The 17,851-nt window shown below is 39.3% G+C and overlaps 1 protein-coding gene across 5 annotated transcripts in view; it reads right to left on the reverse strand.

Moving 5' to 3' along the window:
* PHF21A (PHD finger protein 21A) overlaps nt 1-17,851 on the reverse strand; it is a 153,116-nt gene that overhangs the window by 27,891 nt on the left and 107,374 nt on the right. For 2 of the 5 annotated variants that reach the window (XM_065881956.1, XM_065881959.1), the window contains exons 5-7: nt 16,946-17,197; nt 15,597-15,683; nt 11,516-11,809 (exon numbers count right to left, since the gene is read on the reverse strand). In XM_065881956.1, coding sequence (XP_065738028.1) covers nt 11,516-11,809; nt 15,597-15,683; nt 16,946-17,197 — 633 coding nt within the window. Of the gene's footprint in view, nt 1-11,515; nt 11,810-15,596; nt 15,687-16,945; nt 17,198-17,851 lie in introns of all 5 variants that reach the window. The other 3 variants (XM_065881955.1, XM_065881958.1, XM_065881960.1) reach the window with 2 other exon arrangements.

Genomic DNA, 17,851 nt, shown 5'->3' on the forward strand with positions numbered 1-17,851 from the left:
GTAGAAAAAGTACAGAGCCTAAGAAACCTGTGAGACATTGTCAAGCATTATAGACTCCCAGGGGGAAAGGACAGACAGAAAGAAGCAGAAATATTTGAAGAAGTAACAGCTGTAAACTTCCCAAATTTGATGAAATACATGAACCTACAGGCATACCTCACTTTATTTATTTATCGCACTTCACTTTATTGTACTTCGCAGATACTGCATTTTTTACAAACTGAAAGTACGTGGCAACCCTGTCTCTGTGTCAAGTTTTGGTAATTCTCACAGTATGTCAAACATTTTCATTATTATCATACTTGTTATGGTGATCTGTGATCAGTGATCTCACTGCAACAAGATTATAATGTGATAAAGGCTCAGATGATGGTGAGCATTTTTTAGCAATAAAGTATTTTTAAATTAAGGTATATACATTGTTTTTTTGACATAATGCTATTGCACACTCAGTAGACTACAGTATAGTGTAAACATAACTTGGATATGCACTGAGAAACCAGAAAATTCATGTGACTACCTTTATCTGCTTTATTGTGGTGGTGTGGAACTGAATCCACAATATCTCCAAGGTATGCCTGTATACATCCAAGAAGCTCAGTGACCTCCAAGTAGGATAAACTCAAAGAGACTCGCACTGAAACACAGTATAATCACACTGTCAAAAGCCAAAGAGAGAATCTTGAAAGCAGCAAAAGCAAAATGATGCATCACATGTAAGGGTCCTCAGTAAGATTAACAGTCAATTTCTCATCAGAACCAGAGACCAGAAGGCAGTGGGATGACACATTTAAAGTGCTGAGGGGGCTTCCCTGCCGGTCCAGTGGTTAAGACTCCACACTTCCACCGCAGGGGGCACAGGTTCCATCCCTGGTCCGGGAACTAAGATCCTGCATGCTGTGCAGCACAGCCAAAATAAATAAATACACAATTAAGGTTCTGACAGAAAAAGGACTATTAACCGAGAACTCCATTTCCTGCAAAAAGCAAAGGGAGTCCACTGCAAGTAGACCTGTCCTAAAAGGACTCCCTTTAGAGTTCTTCAGGTTAAATAAAAAGACCCTAGACAGTAACTTGAAGCCAAACAAGAAAAAAAGACTCCAATAAAGGTAACTACATAGGTTAATATAAAATCCTGTATCTCTGATTTGTAACTTTTCTTTTTGCTTCCTATATGACTTAAAAGAGAAATGAATGAAAAAATTATAAATATGTATTAGTGGCCACACAATATATAAAGATGCAATGTGAGACCGTAACAACATAAAAGGGGGCAGGCCAGAGCTGTATAGGAGCAGAGATTTTGTATACTACTGAAGCTAAGCTGGGATCAAATTAAATTACATTGTTAAAAATTTATGAATGTTATCTATAGTCCCCATGGTAACCATTAAGAAAATAACTAAAATATACAGAAAAGGAAATGAGGAGAGCATCAAAAAAGTACATACACTGGTGTAAAAAAAAACAAAAAACACCACACAAAAGATGGCAGTATTGGAGGAACTGGGGTCCAAAAAAGACATAAGACATGTAGAAAACAAAGAGCAAAATGGCATAAATCCTTGCCTATCAGTAATCACTTTAAATGTAACTGGATTAAACTCACCAATTAAACAACAGAGAGTGGCCGAATGGATTAAGGAAACAAGATCCGGGACTTCCCTGGTGGCGCATTGGTTAAGAATCTGCCTGCCAATGTAGGGGACACGGGTTCGAGCCTTGGCCTGGGAAGATCCCACGTGCTGCGAAGCAACTAAGCCTGTGCACCACAACTACTGAGCCTGCGCTCTAGAGCCTGCGAGCCACAACTACTGAAGTCTGCCCGCCTAGAGCCCATGCTCCGCAACAAGAGAAGCCACAGCAATGAGAAGCCTGCGCACTGCAATGAAGAGTAGCACCCCCTCATTACAACAAGAGAAAAGCCCACACAGAGCAACAAAGATCCAACACAGTGAAAAATAAATAAATGTTAAAAACAAAAAAACACAAGATCCGACAATATGCTATCTACAAGAGATACATTTCAGAGCCAAAGACACAAAAAGGTATCCATCAAAGGATGGAAAAAGATACTGCACACAAATAGTATCCAAAAGAGTACAGAGATGGCTATGCTAATATCAGACAAAATTCACTGTAAGTCAAAAACCATTACAGGAGACAAAAAAGGTCATTATATATTGTTAAAAGAGTCAATTTATCAAAAAGATATGACAATTTCAAATATATATGCACCAAACAACAGAGTCTCAAAATATATGATGCATATACTGACAGAATTGAGGGGAGAAATACACAGTTCTATAATAATAATTAAAGACTTTAATACCTCACTTTAAATAATGGAAAGGACACGTAGAAAGAAGATCAATAAGGAAACAGAGGACTTAAACAACACTATAAACCAACTAGACCTAAGAGACATAAAGAACAGCCTACTCAACAATAACAGAATACACGTTCTTCTCAAGTACACATGAAACATTTTTCAGGATAGACCATATTTTGGGCCACAAAACAAATCCTAATAAATTTTAAAAGACTGAAGTCATATGAAGTATTTTTTCTGCTGACAACAGAAAGAAGCTAGAAGTCAATATAAAGGAATACCAGAAAAATTTTAAGTATGTAGAAATTAAACAACATACTTTTATTTGGCTGCGCCGGGTCTTAGTTCTGGCATGCAGGATCTTTGTTGTGGCATGCGGGATCCTTTTCTCTTTAGTTGTGGCATTTGGGACCTTTAGCTGCAGCATGTGAACCTTTAGTTGCAGCATGTGGGATCTAGTTCCCCAACCAAGGATCGAACCTGGGCCCCCTGCACTGGGAGCGTGGAGTCTTAGCCACTGGACCACCAGGGAAGTCCCTAAAAGACATACTTTTAAACAACCAGTGGAACAAAGAAGAAATCACTAGGGAAATTTTCTATCTCCCTGAAGAATGAAAATGAAAATAAACATACCAGAACTGATGAGATGCAGTGAAAGCACTGGTCAGAGGGAAATTTAAAGCTGTAATAGTCTGTACATAAAAAATAAGAAAGCATTCAAATCTAAATGCTTATAACCTAAATAACCTAAATTTACAGCTTAAGGAACTAGAAAAGAAGAACTAAACACAGAGCTAGCAGAAGGCAGGAAATAATAAAAACCAGAGTAGAGATAAATGAATTGGAGAATAGAAAAACAACAGAATTAATGAAACCAAAAGTTGATTCTTCGAAAAGATCAACAAAATTGACAAACCTTTAATTAGACAGAATAAGGAAAAAACAGAGAAGACACAAATAACGAAAATCAGAAATAAAAGTGGGGACATTACTACCAATCTTATAGAAATAAAAAGGATTATAAGAGAATACACTGAACAACTGTACACCAACAGGTTGCCAAGGCGGACGGGATTGGGGAAGGGATGGAGTGAGAGGCTGGGGTTAGCAGATGTAAGCTTTTATATATAGAATGGATAAAAACAAGGTCCTACTGTATAGCACAGAGAACTATATTCAATATCCTATGATAAACCATAATGGAAAAGAATATTAAAAAAAATAATGTATATATATGTATATATATATGTATAACTGAATCACTTTGCTGTACAGCAGAAATTAACACAATACTGTAAGTCAACTATACTTCAATTAAAAAAACAATCAGATAACATAGATGAAATGGATAAATTCTTATCAACATACAAATTACCAAACTGACTCAAGAAGAAATAGAAAATGTCAACAGACCTATAACAACTAAAGAGACTGAAACAGTAATCAAAATCCTCTCAAGGGCTTCCCTGGCGGCGCAGTGGTTGAGAGTCCGCCTGCCGATGCAGGGGACACGGGTTCATGCCCCGGTCCGGGAAGATCCCACATGCCATGGAGCAGCTAGGCCTGTGAGCCATGGCCACTGAGCCTGCACGTCCGGAGCCTGTGCTCCACAACGGGAGAGGCCACAACAGTGAGAGGCCCACGTACCACAAAAAAAAAAAAAAAAAAATCCTCTCAAAAAAGAAAAGTCCAGGACCAGACAACTTCTCTGGTGAATTCTACCAAACAGTTAAAGAATTAACACCAATCCTTCTCAAACTTTTCCAAAAAATAGAAGAGCAGAAAACACTTTCTAACTCATTCTATGAGGCCAGCATTATCTGATATCAAAGCCAGACAAAGACACCACAATAATAGAAAATTACAGACCAATATCTGTCATGAATACAGATGCAAAAGTCCTCAATAAAATACTAGCAAACTGAATCCAACAGCATATTAAAAGGATGATACACAATGACAATGTGGAACTTATCCTAGGAATGGAAGATATTTTTTAAAAAATCAATGTAATATACCATGTTAATAAATGAAGGCAAAGAAAAACAATATGATCATCTCAGTTAATACAGAAAAAGCATCTGTGAAAATCCAACACCCATTCGTGATACGAACACTCAGAAAACTAGGAACAGAAGGGAACTTCCTCAACTTTATAAAGGGCATTTATGTGAAACTACAGCTAGCATCATACTCAATGGTGAAATACTGAAAGCTTTCCCTCTGAGATCAGGAACAAGAGACGTATGCCCACTTTCATCACTGCTATTCAACACTGTACTGGAAATTCTAGCCAGAGCAATTAGGCAAGAAAAAGAAATATAAGGCATCCAAATTGGAAAGGAACACATAAAACTATCTCTTTTTGCAGAGAACATGATCTTATATATACATAAAATCCTAAAGAATCCACAAAACAACTACTATAGCTAATAAATGAATTCAGGAAAATTGTGAGGTACAAGATCAACACAAAAACCAGCTGTATTTCTAATACATGGTAATTCATGATAGCAATGAACAATCCTAATAGGAAATTAAAAAAACAACTCAATTTACAATATCATCCAAAAGAATAAAATACCTAGGAATAGGGACTTCCCTGGTGGTGCAGTGGTTAAGAATCCACCTGCCAATGCAGAAGACATGGGTTTGAGCCCTGGTCCAGGAAGATCCCACATGCCACAGAGCAACTAAGCCCGTGCGCCACAACTACTGATCCTGTGATCTAGAGCCTGTGAGCCACAACTACTGAGCCCATGTGCCACAACTACTGAAGCCCGCGTGCCTAAAGCCCATGCTCTGCAACGAGAGAAGCCACTGCAATGAGAAGCCGGCGCACCACAACGAAGAGTAGCCCCCGCTCGCCACAACTAGAGAAAGCCTGCATGCAGCAACAAAGACCCAACACAGCCAAAAATAAACAAATAAAAAATAAATTACAAAAACAAAAAACAAAACAAAACAAAAACAAAAAGAAAAGAAAACAAAACAAAACAAAAAAAGAAAACCTAGGAGTAAATTTAACCAAGGAGGTGAAAGACTTGTACACTGAAAAGTATAAAACACTGCTGAAGAAATAAAGAAAACCTAAGTAAATGGAAAGACATCATGTTCAAGGACTGGAAGACAGAATATTGCCCAGATGGCAATACTGTGCAAAGCAATCTACAGATTCAAAACAATTCCTATCAAAATTCCAACAGCCCTCTACCCCACCCTTTTTTTTGCAGAAAGACTGGAAAAGCCAATTCTCAAGTTCATGTAGAGCTGTAAGGGTCCCTGAATAGCCAAAACAATATTGAAAAAGAAAAAAGTTGGAGGATTCATACTTCCCAATGTCAAAACTTACTACAAAACTATAGCAATTAAGACAGTGTGGTTGGTACTGGCATAAGGACAGACATATAGACCAACAGAATAGGATTGAGAGTCCAGAAATAAACCCATACATCCATGGCCAATAGATTTTCAAGAATGAGGCAATGATCATTCAAATGGGGACAGAATAGTTTCTTCAACAAATAGTGCTGGGAGAACTGGATATCCACCTGCAAAAGAATAAAGTTGGACCCTTGTTTCACCCTATATACAGAAATTAAGTCAAAATGGATTACTGACCTAAATATAAGAGCTAAAACCATACAACTCTTAGAAGAAAAATTAGGGATACATCTTCATGACCTTAGATGTGACAATGGATTCTCAGTTATGACACCAAAAGCACAAGCAACAAAAGAAAAAATTTTAAAACTTTTGTGCATCAAAGGACATTAGAAAGTGAAAAGACAACCTATATATTGAGAGAAAATGTTTTCAAGTTACATATCTGATAAGGATCCAGTATCCAGATTATATAAAGAACTCTTACAACTCAACAACAAAAACATGAACAACCCAGTTTAAAAACCGGCAAAGAACTCAGAGATTTCTCCAAAGAAAATTTACATATGGCCAACAAGCACGTGAAAAGATGCTCAACGACGTTAATTATTAGGGAAATGCAAATCAAAATCACAATGTGATGTCATTTCACACCCACTAGGATGGCTATAATTTTTTAAAAAAGGAAAATAATAAGTGTTGGTAAGGAGGTGAAGAAAATGGAACACTCATACCTTGCTGGTGGGAATGTAAACTGATTCAGTTGCTGTGGAAAACAGTTTGGCAGTCCCTCAAAAAGTTAAACATAGAATTACCATATGATCCAGCAATTCCACTTGTAGGTATATACCCCAAAGAATGGGAAATAAGTGCTCAAACAAATACTAGTGCATTAATATTCACAGCAACACTATTCCCAATAGCCAAAAGGTGAAAATAATCCAGATCTATCAGTGGGTGAATGGATAAACAAGTTGTGGTATATACATACAAATGGAATACTATTTGACTATTAAAAAGGAATGGAGTACTAATACATGTTACAATATGGATAAATCTTAAAACATTATGCTAAGTAAAGAAACCAGATACAAAAGGTCACATACTGTATGAGTCCATCTATATGAAATACCCAGAAGAGGTAAATTTATAGAGACAGAAAGCAGATTGGCGATTGCTAGAGGCAGGGGAGGAGCAAATGAGGAGTAACTACTTAATGAGTACTGAGTTTCATTTTGGGGTAATAAAAATGCTTTGGAACGAGACAGAGGTGGTAGTTGCACAACACTGTGGAAGTACTAAATGCCACTGAGTTGTTCACTTTAACATGGTTAAGTTGATGTGATGAGAATTTCACCTCAATTAAAAAAAACAATTAGGTTGGGAAACAAACAAACAAAAAAGATTAAGCTAAAAGTATGGTCTCTATCAGAGATTATAAACCACTATCCAGAGGTGAAGCTGTCCGGCAGGTGTTATTTTTTGCCTACATGGTGTTTAAACAGTTACTGATATATATATATATATATACTTTTTATTTTTTATTTATTTTATTTTTATTTGTTTTTAATCTCAAAAGTATATCTTGAAATCTCTCAAAATATCTGGATTTCTGGCTTTTCTTGAAAAAGTTTTCATATGATAAAAACTGGCTATTGTCAAAAAGTTGCTGCCTCCTTGAGATGGAGTATATTACTTTGCACTTTACCACAGTCTCTTCTACTTTCTATTATCTTCTTGACAACAAGGACAAATTGTCGATTTTGTCAAACTTGTCTTACTATTTCAAAGAAATTAAGAGTGGGATATCTCTTGTACTCATGTTCCCATTGGAAGTGAAAAAAAATCTACTTGTTTACTCCCAGTCTGTTTTACTCGTTTATTGATATATTTCCTACTTTGCACCTGTACGAATTTGCAAATCCTGTTCTTTTTTGATTTTACAAAGATAAAAACCAAAAACTCTGGATAGAACTAAATTAGCCATTTATACCCCTGAATTACAAATTCATCTTTTAAGGCTGGGCTGCATGAATAATGAAAGTTAGGTGCTTGAAAATTTTTTAAATGTACAAATAGTTTCATCAATCAAGGTTAAAAAAATTTGGATTGAGGGCAAAGAGTTACCACCTCAAGTTTCCTTAAAGAGAAGACTGGGATTTGAGGCTAATACATTGGATAATACTCTCAACTTGGAAGTACTCTTTTTTTTAGAGGACACTGCGTAGCTTCCTATACAAAATATAGATGGAAGTAGGGGAATGGGTGGCAATCTGACAAATTTTCCCATACAACCTAGGATTTTTTTCAGTAGCCTAGCCTTAGGGACATACATAGATGTCTTTGTTGCAGGGAATGGAGTGGGGTGACGTGGATAAGAAATGAACATAATCCCTGAGAACTAAATGCGTCAGACACAGTCTAACAGACTTTAAGCTCTTTACGTCATTCTGCCATCCACAGGTTGTTTAGCCCCATTTCACAGAGTGCTGGAGAGGACAAAGACATAACAGGAGGCAGTGTGGGGGCCATGATATAAGTCTGTCTGGCTTTACCTGCCTTTCTGCCTAAGTATGTTCCTAGCCTCAAAGCTCTTTAAACTCTACCACTCAGTTTCTCACAGCCACAAGGTAATGTGGCTTCTGATAAGGGATAAGACAGGTTCTCTTATCTAGGGTGGATAAGGAAGTTGGGGATGCCTGATGGGGGTAAGGAGAAGTGAGACCACTGTTGTTACAGCTGACGCTGTCTCTCCCTTTCCTATGCCTACGTGAAACTACACGACCTGCCGTGCTTCCTCCCCTGGAGGCAGAGCCATAGTGCCTGCCCCAGACCAAGCTCTGTGAGAGTACAGGCTTTGACCTCCCAACCCTTGTGTTAGCACATGCCGCATGGCAGCTGGCACAGAATCAACATTTTTTATTAAGTGACTGTTATCACCCTAAACAAAAGAGTAGCAAGCAGAAAGGAACCCATCTAGCCTGGCCACAGAGAGAATGTTGGACACAGGTTTTGATAACTCTATGAGTAGGCTGTAAGTGGTACTTCCATGGCTACATAATGCTCATCTATGGGATCTCTTAACAGCTATAAATAAGATACTGGAAATGAAACATGGAAAAAAAAAAAGAGGATAGTAGAAAGATCTGAAGAAAGAGAATTCTGAGAATGGAGTCTAAAGAGAATCCTTGCTGACTGAGCTTGACAACCTGTAAGACTGCTGCGTCAGGTGGCCTGCTAAACTAAAACAGCAATGACTACATTCCTCTATTAGATCAACAGGAAGACCATGGAATTCACTGCTAGAAAATAATTTTTTTTGATTTTTAAGAATTCATGGGTACCTTTTTATGATATTTTATTTTTGATATTTTTATAATTGAAATGAAAAGCTCTATCAATATGTAAGCCTGGGATATGAAAAGATATTCAAGATTTAATAAGAAAAAAAAAGCAAGTTACAAAGTAATATACAGTTTGATTTTGTCTTTTCCTTTAAAAAGAAAATATGTGGAGGAATATAATCTAAACTGCTAATAGCAAACTTCGGAGGGTAAAATTATGGGAGAAATTTACTCTCTTCAATGATTATGAGGGGATACATTTCTACAATATATATTTCTGTAACGTTTGAGCTTTCCTTTACGGTAAACAGGTATCATCTTTGTAATCAGAAAAAATAAGAAATGTAAAAATGAAATGAAACTGAAGATTCTTGTCTCCTAAAAATATCTTTATCAAAAAAGAGGTCAAAGAGAAATAACATTTAATAATTTAAAATAACGTTTCGAGGGACTTCCCTGGTGGCGCAGCAGTTAAGAATCTGCCTGCTGGGCTTCCCTGGTGGCGCAGTGGTTGAGAATCCGCCTGCCAATGCAGGGGACACAGGTTTGAGCCCTGGTCCGGGAAGATCCCACATGCCGCAGAGCAACTAGGCCCGCGAGCCACAACTACTGAGCCTGCGCGTCTGGAGCTTGTGCTCCGAAACAAGAGAGCCCGCGACAGTGAGAGGCCCACACACCGCGATGAAGAGTGGCCCCCGCTTGCTGCAACTAGAGAAAGCCCTCGCACAGAAACGAAGACCCAACACAGCCAAAAATAAATAAATAAATAAATAAATTTTAAAAAAAAAAGAAGAATCTGCCTGCCAATGCATGGGACACGGGTTCGAGCCCTGGTCCGCGAAGATCCCACATGCCGCGGAGCAACTAAGCCCGTGCACCACAACTACTGAGCCTGCGCTCTAGAGCCCGCAAGCCATAGATACTGAGCCCACGTGCCACAGCTACTGAGCCCACGTGCCACAGCTACTGAAGCTTGCGCACCTAGAGCCCATGCTCTAGCCACAACAATAGAAGCCACCACAATGAGAAACCTGCACACCACAGCGAAGAGTAGCTTCTGCTCACCACAACTAGAGAAAGCCCACGAGCTGCAACAAAGACCCGATGCAGCCAAAACTAACTAACTAACTAAATAAATTTAAATAAATAAATAAATAAAATAATGTTTCGAAACCACATTCTTTACAACTCTAATGCTCCGCAGAGGTCGTCCTTTGAGAGCCAGCACCGGACATGATGGCAGCTGGTCTACAAACACGCCCCCACCCAAACTCCTAAGCTTGGGCATCTTACTTTCATTATTTTAATATTGAAGTTCTGCTGATAATAAATTTGAAAACTCCTGATCTAAAATACATGTAAGTAATTTATCTCTAAATGTTGCTCAAAGCATTTTTTGGGGTCTGAGTAGCCTCCCCAGGAATAGAGATGTGTTCTTGCTGGCATTTCTTGATACGAGATTTTGGTACCCAGGTTCTTAGTGCCAGATCGGCTGCATTTATGAGCTGCCTGGGCAGAAAGCTGGTATTCCATGCATAAGGCTCCTCTGTTCAAGGTGGCCAAGGCAGCAGGAAGCCTTCTCATTCCCCACCATCTGGCCAGCCTCTCTGAATCATGGTCAGCCATCCAGAAGCAGAAGATTCAGGATCACCAGAGACTATTTTCAGATGAATGAGAACTCAGGCCTGAGCAATAAGAAATAGGGCAATGACTTTTTAAATCAACTTTCTTGAAAGAGCTTTTCTTTCCACAATTCTTCTTTCTTGTCACTGGTCTTTCTTTAAATAGAATATGGTGACTGCCTATAAATCCATTTTTCTTCGTTTTAGAAATCTTTCTGTCATAGAACCCTTATGTATCTGTGGAGGTTACCTGTATTTCTACAGACTTGTGTTTTTAGGAGAAAATCTGATTTTAGAAATATAAATGAAAGCCTTCAGTATCTGAGCTAAAATGTCTGTATCCTCTAGAGTTAAAAGAATGAATTTTAGAAATCTTTATTTTTTCATTGGCTCCTCATTGTCTGTAATAACCAGGGAAAACCTTTGAAATGAAATCCTTTTCCTTGCTTTGTTTATTCTTCCTAACTTTCATAGTGATATCCTCATCTGGATTCTTACTGGGCCGAAATGAATATAGCATTTTCTGTTTACTACCTTATCTGTGCTTCCTGACGGAGGGCAGCAGAACCCATCTGTGAATTTCTGCTTCAGAAGCAGCAGGGGGAGCTCATTCACACAGGAATCAAAATTCATGTATAAGGGGATGGTGGGTAAAGCAACCCAACTTTCTTCAGTAAGAACAGCCGTTTTGCATTGTGGATAAAGTATCACATGATAAGTAACAGACAATGGTGCTAGCATAAAGAGCCATTGAGAAGATAAAGACCCCTTACAGACTGACCAGCCTCCATGGCAAAGCTACTGCCCAAAGCAGGTGCATACTCTGCCTGTACCTGTTTTTCAAGGCTTGGCTTGCTAAGCTGTACAGTTTGAGGTCCAGCGAGTCTGGTGCCTGGAGTAGCTATCACAATGCTGGTGAGCTGGGCCATGGGGAACGTTTTGGCTATGGTTGCAGTCTGCCCATTGACGACACGGACGGGGTGGATGGAATTCTGGGAGGTAGGGAGGGTCGTGGGAGTGAACTTGGTCAGCATGACAGGCCTCTGGATAAGTTGAGGAGCTGCAAGCATGGGAGGAGGTGCTGGGGCAATAGGAATGTTATTCTGGGCCACAGGCTTAGGTCGAACCTATGGAGAAAGAAAGAACAATTATTGCATTACGTAAACTTCTCAAGTCCTATAAATCTTAGACATTGCCAGATCCTCTACACTATATATGTGAGTGAAATGGTATTCAGTACAAATATTAATATCCATTTTAGTATTATCAATTCTATAGATCTCAGCATATATAATATTACAAAGATGCATCAGCTCTTAAGAGGATGCAAATGTTACCCCAGAATGTAGTTTTTCTGATTCCAAACCGTAGCTCCCTCTCCTATACCATGCCGCCTCTTCGGGCTGAGGTCAAATGCCTAATCCAGAGACTGGTCCCACCCAGAACTTGTGCCCAGTATGGTAATAATGCTGCCACTGCCCTTAATTCACGTTCTAAATTTCTTCATATCCACAGCTCAGTTCACTCCCATCTCTGGCCCTCTAACTCCCTGTTCTTGGGTGCTCCTTCTCTAAGTCTCCTTTGTGGCTTCCTCTACCTCTGCCCAATCCAAAATATAAATATTTCTCAGGGTTTTGTCCTGGTACCCCTTTTCTTCCCAATGTCCTCACTCCTCCTGGGAACTCTCACTGCATCCTACAGCTTCAACTACTATCGATATACTAAAGACTTCCACACTTGTATCTCAGGACCACACAGTTCCTTAACTTCAGAGTCATTTGTTCAACCCCCTGTTATACATCTCTACTTGGAAATTTCACAAGAAGTTCAAAATCAGCATGTCCAAAACTCATCAACTTCTTCTTCCAATCTTTTCTTCTTCCTATAATCATTACATCAGTAAATGCCCCTTTCGTACTAAAAAAACTTCACAATCATTCCTAATGCTTCCTACTCTACCTCTACTTCCTAAATCCTTCTCAGATATGTCTACTTTCTATCCTCACTACCACTTCTCTAGCTGTGTTTGCTTTACTGAAACAGTGGCAGAAAACTGTGATTAAAAACATGGGATCAGCCTTGCCTGGGTTCAAATTCTGGTTCTACCACTTACTAGCTAGCTGTGTAACCTAAGATAACACACCTAATCTCTCTAAGAGTATTTTTCAAACTTTCTAAACTGTGACCTGTGGGCAAAATCCTTTCTCCTTATGCATAAGAATTTCACCTTCAGTTAACTCTCTAGCTGTATACCCCCGGAAACCTGATAAGGGAAGAATGTCAACTATGTTAGCAGGCAACACTGCTTATGGTACAAATGACCTCTTGCTGCTAAATCAAATCTAACATTTCCATTACTTGCAAAAAGCAGAGATGGAAATACGTTATTAAAAATAAACATTTTTAAGTTGTTTAAAAAAAAAAAAAAGACGATGAGACACCCTGCTTTGAGCTTCCTGAAATGGGGTGACTCTTATAACTGTGCCTGTCCACTGCGGGGACTTTGAAGCCGTAGAGACTATTATATGGACTGCTATAGGGATTCCTACTGAAGAAGCTGTCTTGCTGGCAAGCTCTGGTTTCTGTCCTATATCATTCCAAGTAGACTGGTGCCAAGTGTGGCCTCTGATAGTCTTGTGAGTCTGAATACTTAGCTGCATCTAAGACAACCTTATAGTGTGTGCTGTGGATACACAACAGGAAATATGTTTCACGCTGTAACGAATACGCATACATAGGTACTTATCTATACCTCTCTAACATAAAAACTTCATGAAAAAATACTTATGTGTTACATACTCTAACATTTCCTATTGTCTTGTTCATTTTACTTAAAAACTCTGGTTACAATCCACTAAATTGATTTCACAGCCTACTAATGGGTCATGCCCCACCGTTTGAAAAACAAAGACTAAGCTTTAGATTCTTATTCTTAGATTCTTACCTGAATACCTACTTTCACAGAGTTGTTGTGAGGATTAAAATAGATAACCCACGTACAGTGCCTAGTGCAGTAAGTGTCACATTAGCAAGATTCTCTAAATGTTAGCTGTTGTTATTGCTGACAATGTCCTGTTTTTCCTGCCACATTCTTGACAATCTCCAATCTATTCTCCACACAGTGGTAAGAGGGAATTTTCTAAAGCAAAAATCTGATCATGTCAAGTACCTGTTTGAATGGAGCCCCACTGTTCCTAGGTAAGGCCCTAATTCCTATATAGCCTACAAGGTTCCAAAGGCTTTGGCCTATGGGCTTCTCCAGCCTCACCTTACTCTAGCCTGAGTCAGCCACATGGCCCACTGTGCTCAGCCACACCAAATTTCCTTTGGTTCCTTAAGCCAACATGTCTCTCTGCATTGCGGACTTGCATATAGGCTCTTCTCTCTGCCTGGGACATTTTTCTTCTTCCCCCAAAACTTTCTCAAGCTAACTTCACTAGGATTTTAGGTCTAAGATGGAATGTCAACTCTTCAAGGAAACTTTCTGTAATATTCTAAGAATGAGCTGGCTGTCCTTCCCATGGATTCTCAGACTACCCTGTACTTCCCATAATGGACACAGTAATTGCCTGTACATGTGTCTGAAGCTCTATGAGGCTGAGAACTATCTTGAAAACTTCATATCCATAGTTCTTAGTGCTCTTTTGATACCTAAGGTATTCATTAAGAATTCATCTGACAGACGACTGAAATAATCTTATGTTAGCATTGCCCATCCCCTCCCCACAGGCAATTCAGAAATCACTTATGGCCACTGACCACACACATCCTTTCCCTTCTCTCTTTGCCTGAAAGCTGAGGCTTCAGACAGAAACACCCAATCTTTCTACCAGGCAAGTCGACTCCTCTCAAGGTCCAGACTGGGACAATCAAGACATTCTGCCATAAGAATGGTGAGTTCAGCCAACTGCTGGAAGGATACTCTCATGAGAATATGGGTAGAGTTGCTTGGGTCTAGGTAGAAAGTTCCCTGTGCAGCTTCCTAGTCTGAATCTTTATCATCAAGACTTTGTGTTTAAGAATGATGCTCTATGTCATCACTTTCCAGAGTAGAACCGAACGCTTCCTACCAGTTAGTGTCACTATTGTCTCCTTTCCTACTCTCCCTGGCATACAGCGAGTGGGGTGGGAGGTTGTGGGGAAGAAGTGGTAACTGCGTTCCTTCCCCACTGGCAGGCAGTTCTGGCTAAATTCTTCCAGTAAGTCAACATTATAAGGTTTAAAATGGTGCTATCTTAATTATTTTAAATTTAGGAAAATTTCCCTTTCCTTACATCCCTCTGCTACAGCCTTTCATCATTGTTAAGAAACCCTGATGATAAAACAAGCTTCTTCTCACACAGATGTAGAGAACCAAGGGGGGAAAGGGTTGGGGGTGGGATGAACGGGGAGACTGAGATTGACATATACACACTACTAAATATAAAACAGATAGCAAATGAGAACCTACTGTATAGCACAGGGAACTCTACTCAGTGCTCTGTGGTGACCTAAATGGGAAGGAAATTCAAAAAGGAGGGGATATACGTATATAGCTGTATATAGCTGATTCACTTTGCTGTACAGCAGAAACTAACACAATACTGTAAAGCAACTATACTCCAATTAAAAATAAATAAAGCTTCTTTTGTGGGACCTCCCTGGTGGTCCAGTGATTAAGACTCGGAGCTTCCACTGCAGCGGGCGTGGGTTCGATCCCTAGTCAGGGAACTAAGACCCACATGCTGTGCAGTGCAGCCAAAAAAAAAAAAAAAAAGCTTCTTCATGGTATAGAGATCAGCAGCTAGAATCCTTAGCTAAGTGGGATCTGAATACAGCTGAATTGACAAGTGCGTTACGGGCTGCTTAGAAAGGGCTCACAAAGATTTTCGTCCCACCTAACCCATCACTGGGCTTGTCAACTGATTTACTCACCTGTGGAAGAAAGTTTGGACGTGGAGTGAGTCTAGGAGGGGGGATAAACTGTGGTACTTTGATGGGCTGAGGAGGTGTTGCCTGAACCTGCTAAAAAATGAGAAAAGTAAATCAGAGAGGAAAATAATTATTCAATATCAAAGATGGTATTCTTAAAGTATTTTCAGCATCACTATTCTCTCAATCAGACAATATTTTCTATAAGCTTTCATCGTAGAATTAATCATCTGAATTAACACTGCCTTAAGAAACTTGTTTACTCTCCTGCTTGCAGGCTTTACCCCATAAAGTAAACCAACCTCATTTCTGTTTCCTTACACAGCTAACGTAGAACACAGCAAGCTCAGCAATCACAATTTCCTCTGACATTCAAGAACTCTTGCACTTATGTATTTTATTTTATTTTATTTTTTTAACATCTTTATTGGGGTATAATTGCTTTACCGCACTTATGTATTTTAAAAGTCAACACTGGATCCAAAGGAAAATCAAACTTGCTGCCTGGACAAATGGGCTTTTTCCTAATATAAGAGCTTTACATAACAGTGAACGGCTTTATTCCTATAGAGAATGTTCTAACTCTCAGCGTCCGGCTGAGTGATTTGGTTACTCCCCTAAAGATTCCTGGGTAAGTAGTAAAGCTTCACTTTAATGCCCTCTAGTTTCACTCACCACTGGTCATTATTCGAAAGCCACTAAGAGCTCTTAGCTTCCATTTTAAGAATGGACATTTAAACTACAATTTGGGTATATTCTGAAAACAGTTTTTAGACAGTTTTACCCTAGAAATCTCAAGAACAATTTTTATTCAAGTGCTTCTTCCTTCTAGGGATCTTTTTTCTGATGGACCTTGGACATGGACACTGTTATCTGTGAGTTTCTTGAAAAATTTTTAAGTGCCCAACTAACTCCAGTACTTCCTGAGTGCAATTTCAAGGAAGAGTGTACTAAAAAAATTCACAGCATTTTCCCCAAATTGGTAACATAGCACCAGAGAGTTTAAGCACTCTAGTTTCACAGGAAGGAGTGTGGTTAGGATAGAGGGAGAGATACATGAAACAGTGTAAATGCCTCTGTGAAGGACATTTTCCCCCCTTAAGTCAAGTCATCCTTTGGCCTCAGATAATACCTCAAAGAGTTTTGATCCCTGGTGTAAGAACACCTCTATAGTTATTTAAATAGATAGCAGGAATGCCATATTCCCTTGTCAGCCCCGAAGGGGAATCTGGTATGATAGAAGAGTGATGGAGACTGAAAAATCCAGCAGGAGCATAAAATGGATATACTCTACAAATGCATATCCTGAACCCTCGCATGTGGGCACACATGAGTAGCAGCTGCTGGCTTACCAGAGTGACTGTGTTTTTTGCCACAATTTGGACAGCCTCTGCCCCAGGCCCAGTGACCTTACTAGACGTCTGGAGGTTGACTGGTGTGTTCTGCACATCAGTGCTGAGCACAGCCTTCTGACTGTTGATGGCGGTCACCATAGCAATGGTAGGTCTCTGGCCCACAACAGAGGCAGGCATGGTCGCAGTTGCTGCTTTCAAGACGAGAGGTAGTGTCTTTGTGGTAATCATAGAAGCTGTAGTTACAGTCTTCTAGGAGACATGGAGAACAGACATTAGGACGCTGAAGTGTCATCCCACTAAACAAAATGCTAGCCTCCAGAAGAAAACAAAGCAATAATTCTCATCATCAGTCAAGTTTCTTGGTGTAACAACATTTCTTTTGTGTACATAAAGCACAGTTCTTACTATACGAAAAGGCAATCTCTAGTTTGCCAGAGTTCTCAAATTTAGCTTTAAGTTCATAGTAATAACTGCAGACTAATATGGGCACAGGGTTCTCAACAAGGAAGGGGGTGGGTTTACAGATACAGAATACGAGTATACCTATTTCTTCTGATTTTTCTAATTCTTTGCTTGCTCTCAATTAATTTAAATTTTGTAGAAGTTGCAAATCAATGAGGTACACACCATCTCTATCATTAATTGCTACCACCTCTTCAATATGAAGAAAGCTATCATATAATTCTGGATATCTGCCTCCTGTGACACAAAGGCTGGGATAAAACGACAGTGTCTTTTAATTCTTTTGAGTGCCACCCTGGAGAAGAGGAAGGGCAACTCACATAAGAATTAGTACAATTGTTGCCTCAAAGGCAGTAAATCCCAAACTCTAGATAATGAAACCTATTAACCAACTAGTATAGTAAATACCAGCTCTTGATACCAAAGGGATATGAATCACAA

This window comes from Phocoena phocoena, chromosome 8 (assembly GCF_963924675.1).
Source record: "Phocoena phocoena chromosome 8, mPhoPho1.1, whole genome shotgun sequence".
In the NCBI taxonomy this organism is placed as follows: Eukaryota; Metazoa; Chordata; class Mammalia; order Artiodactyla; family Phocoenidae; genus Phocoena; species Phocoena phocoena.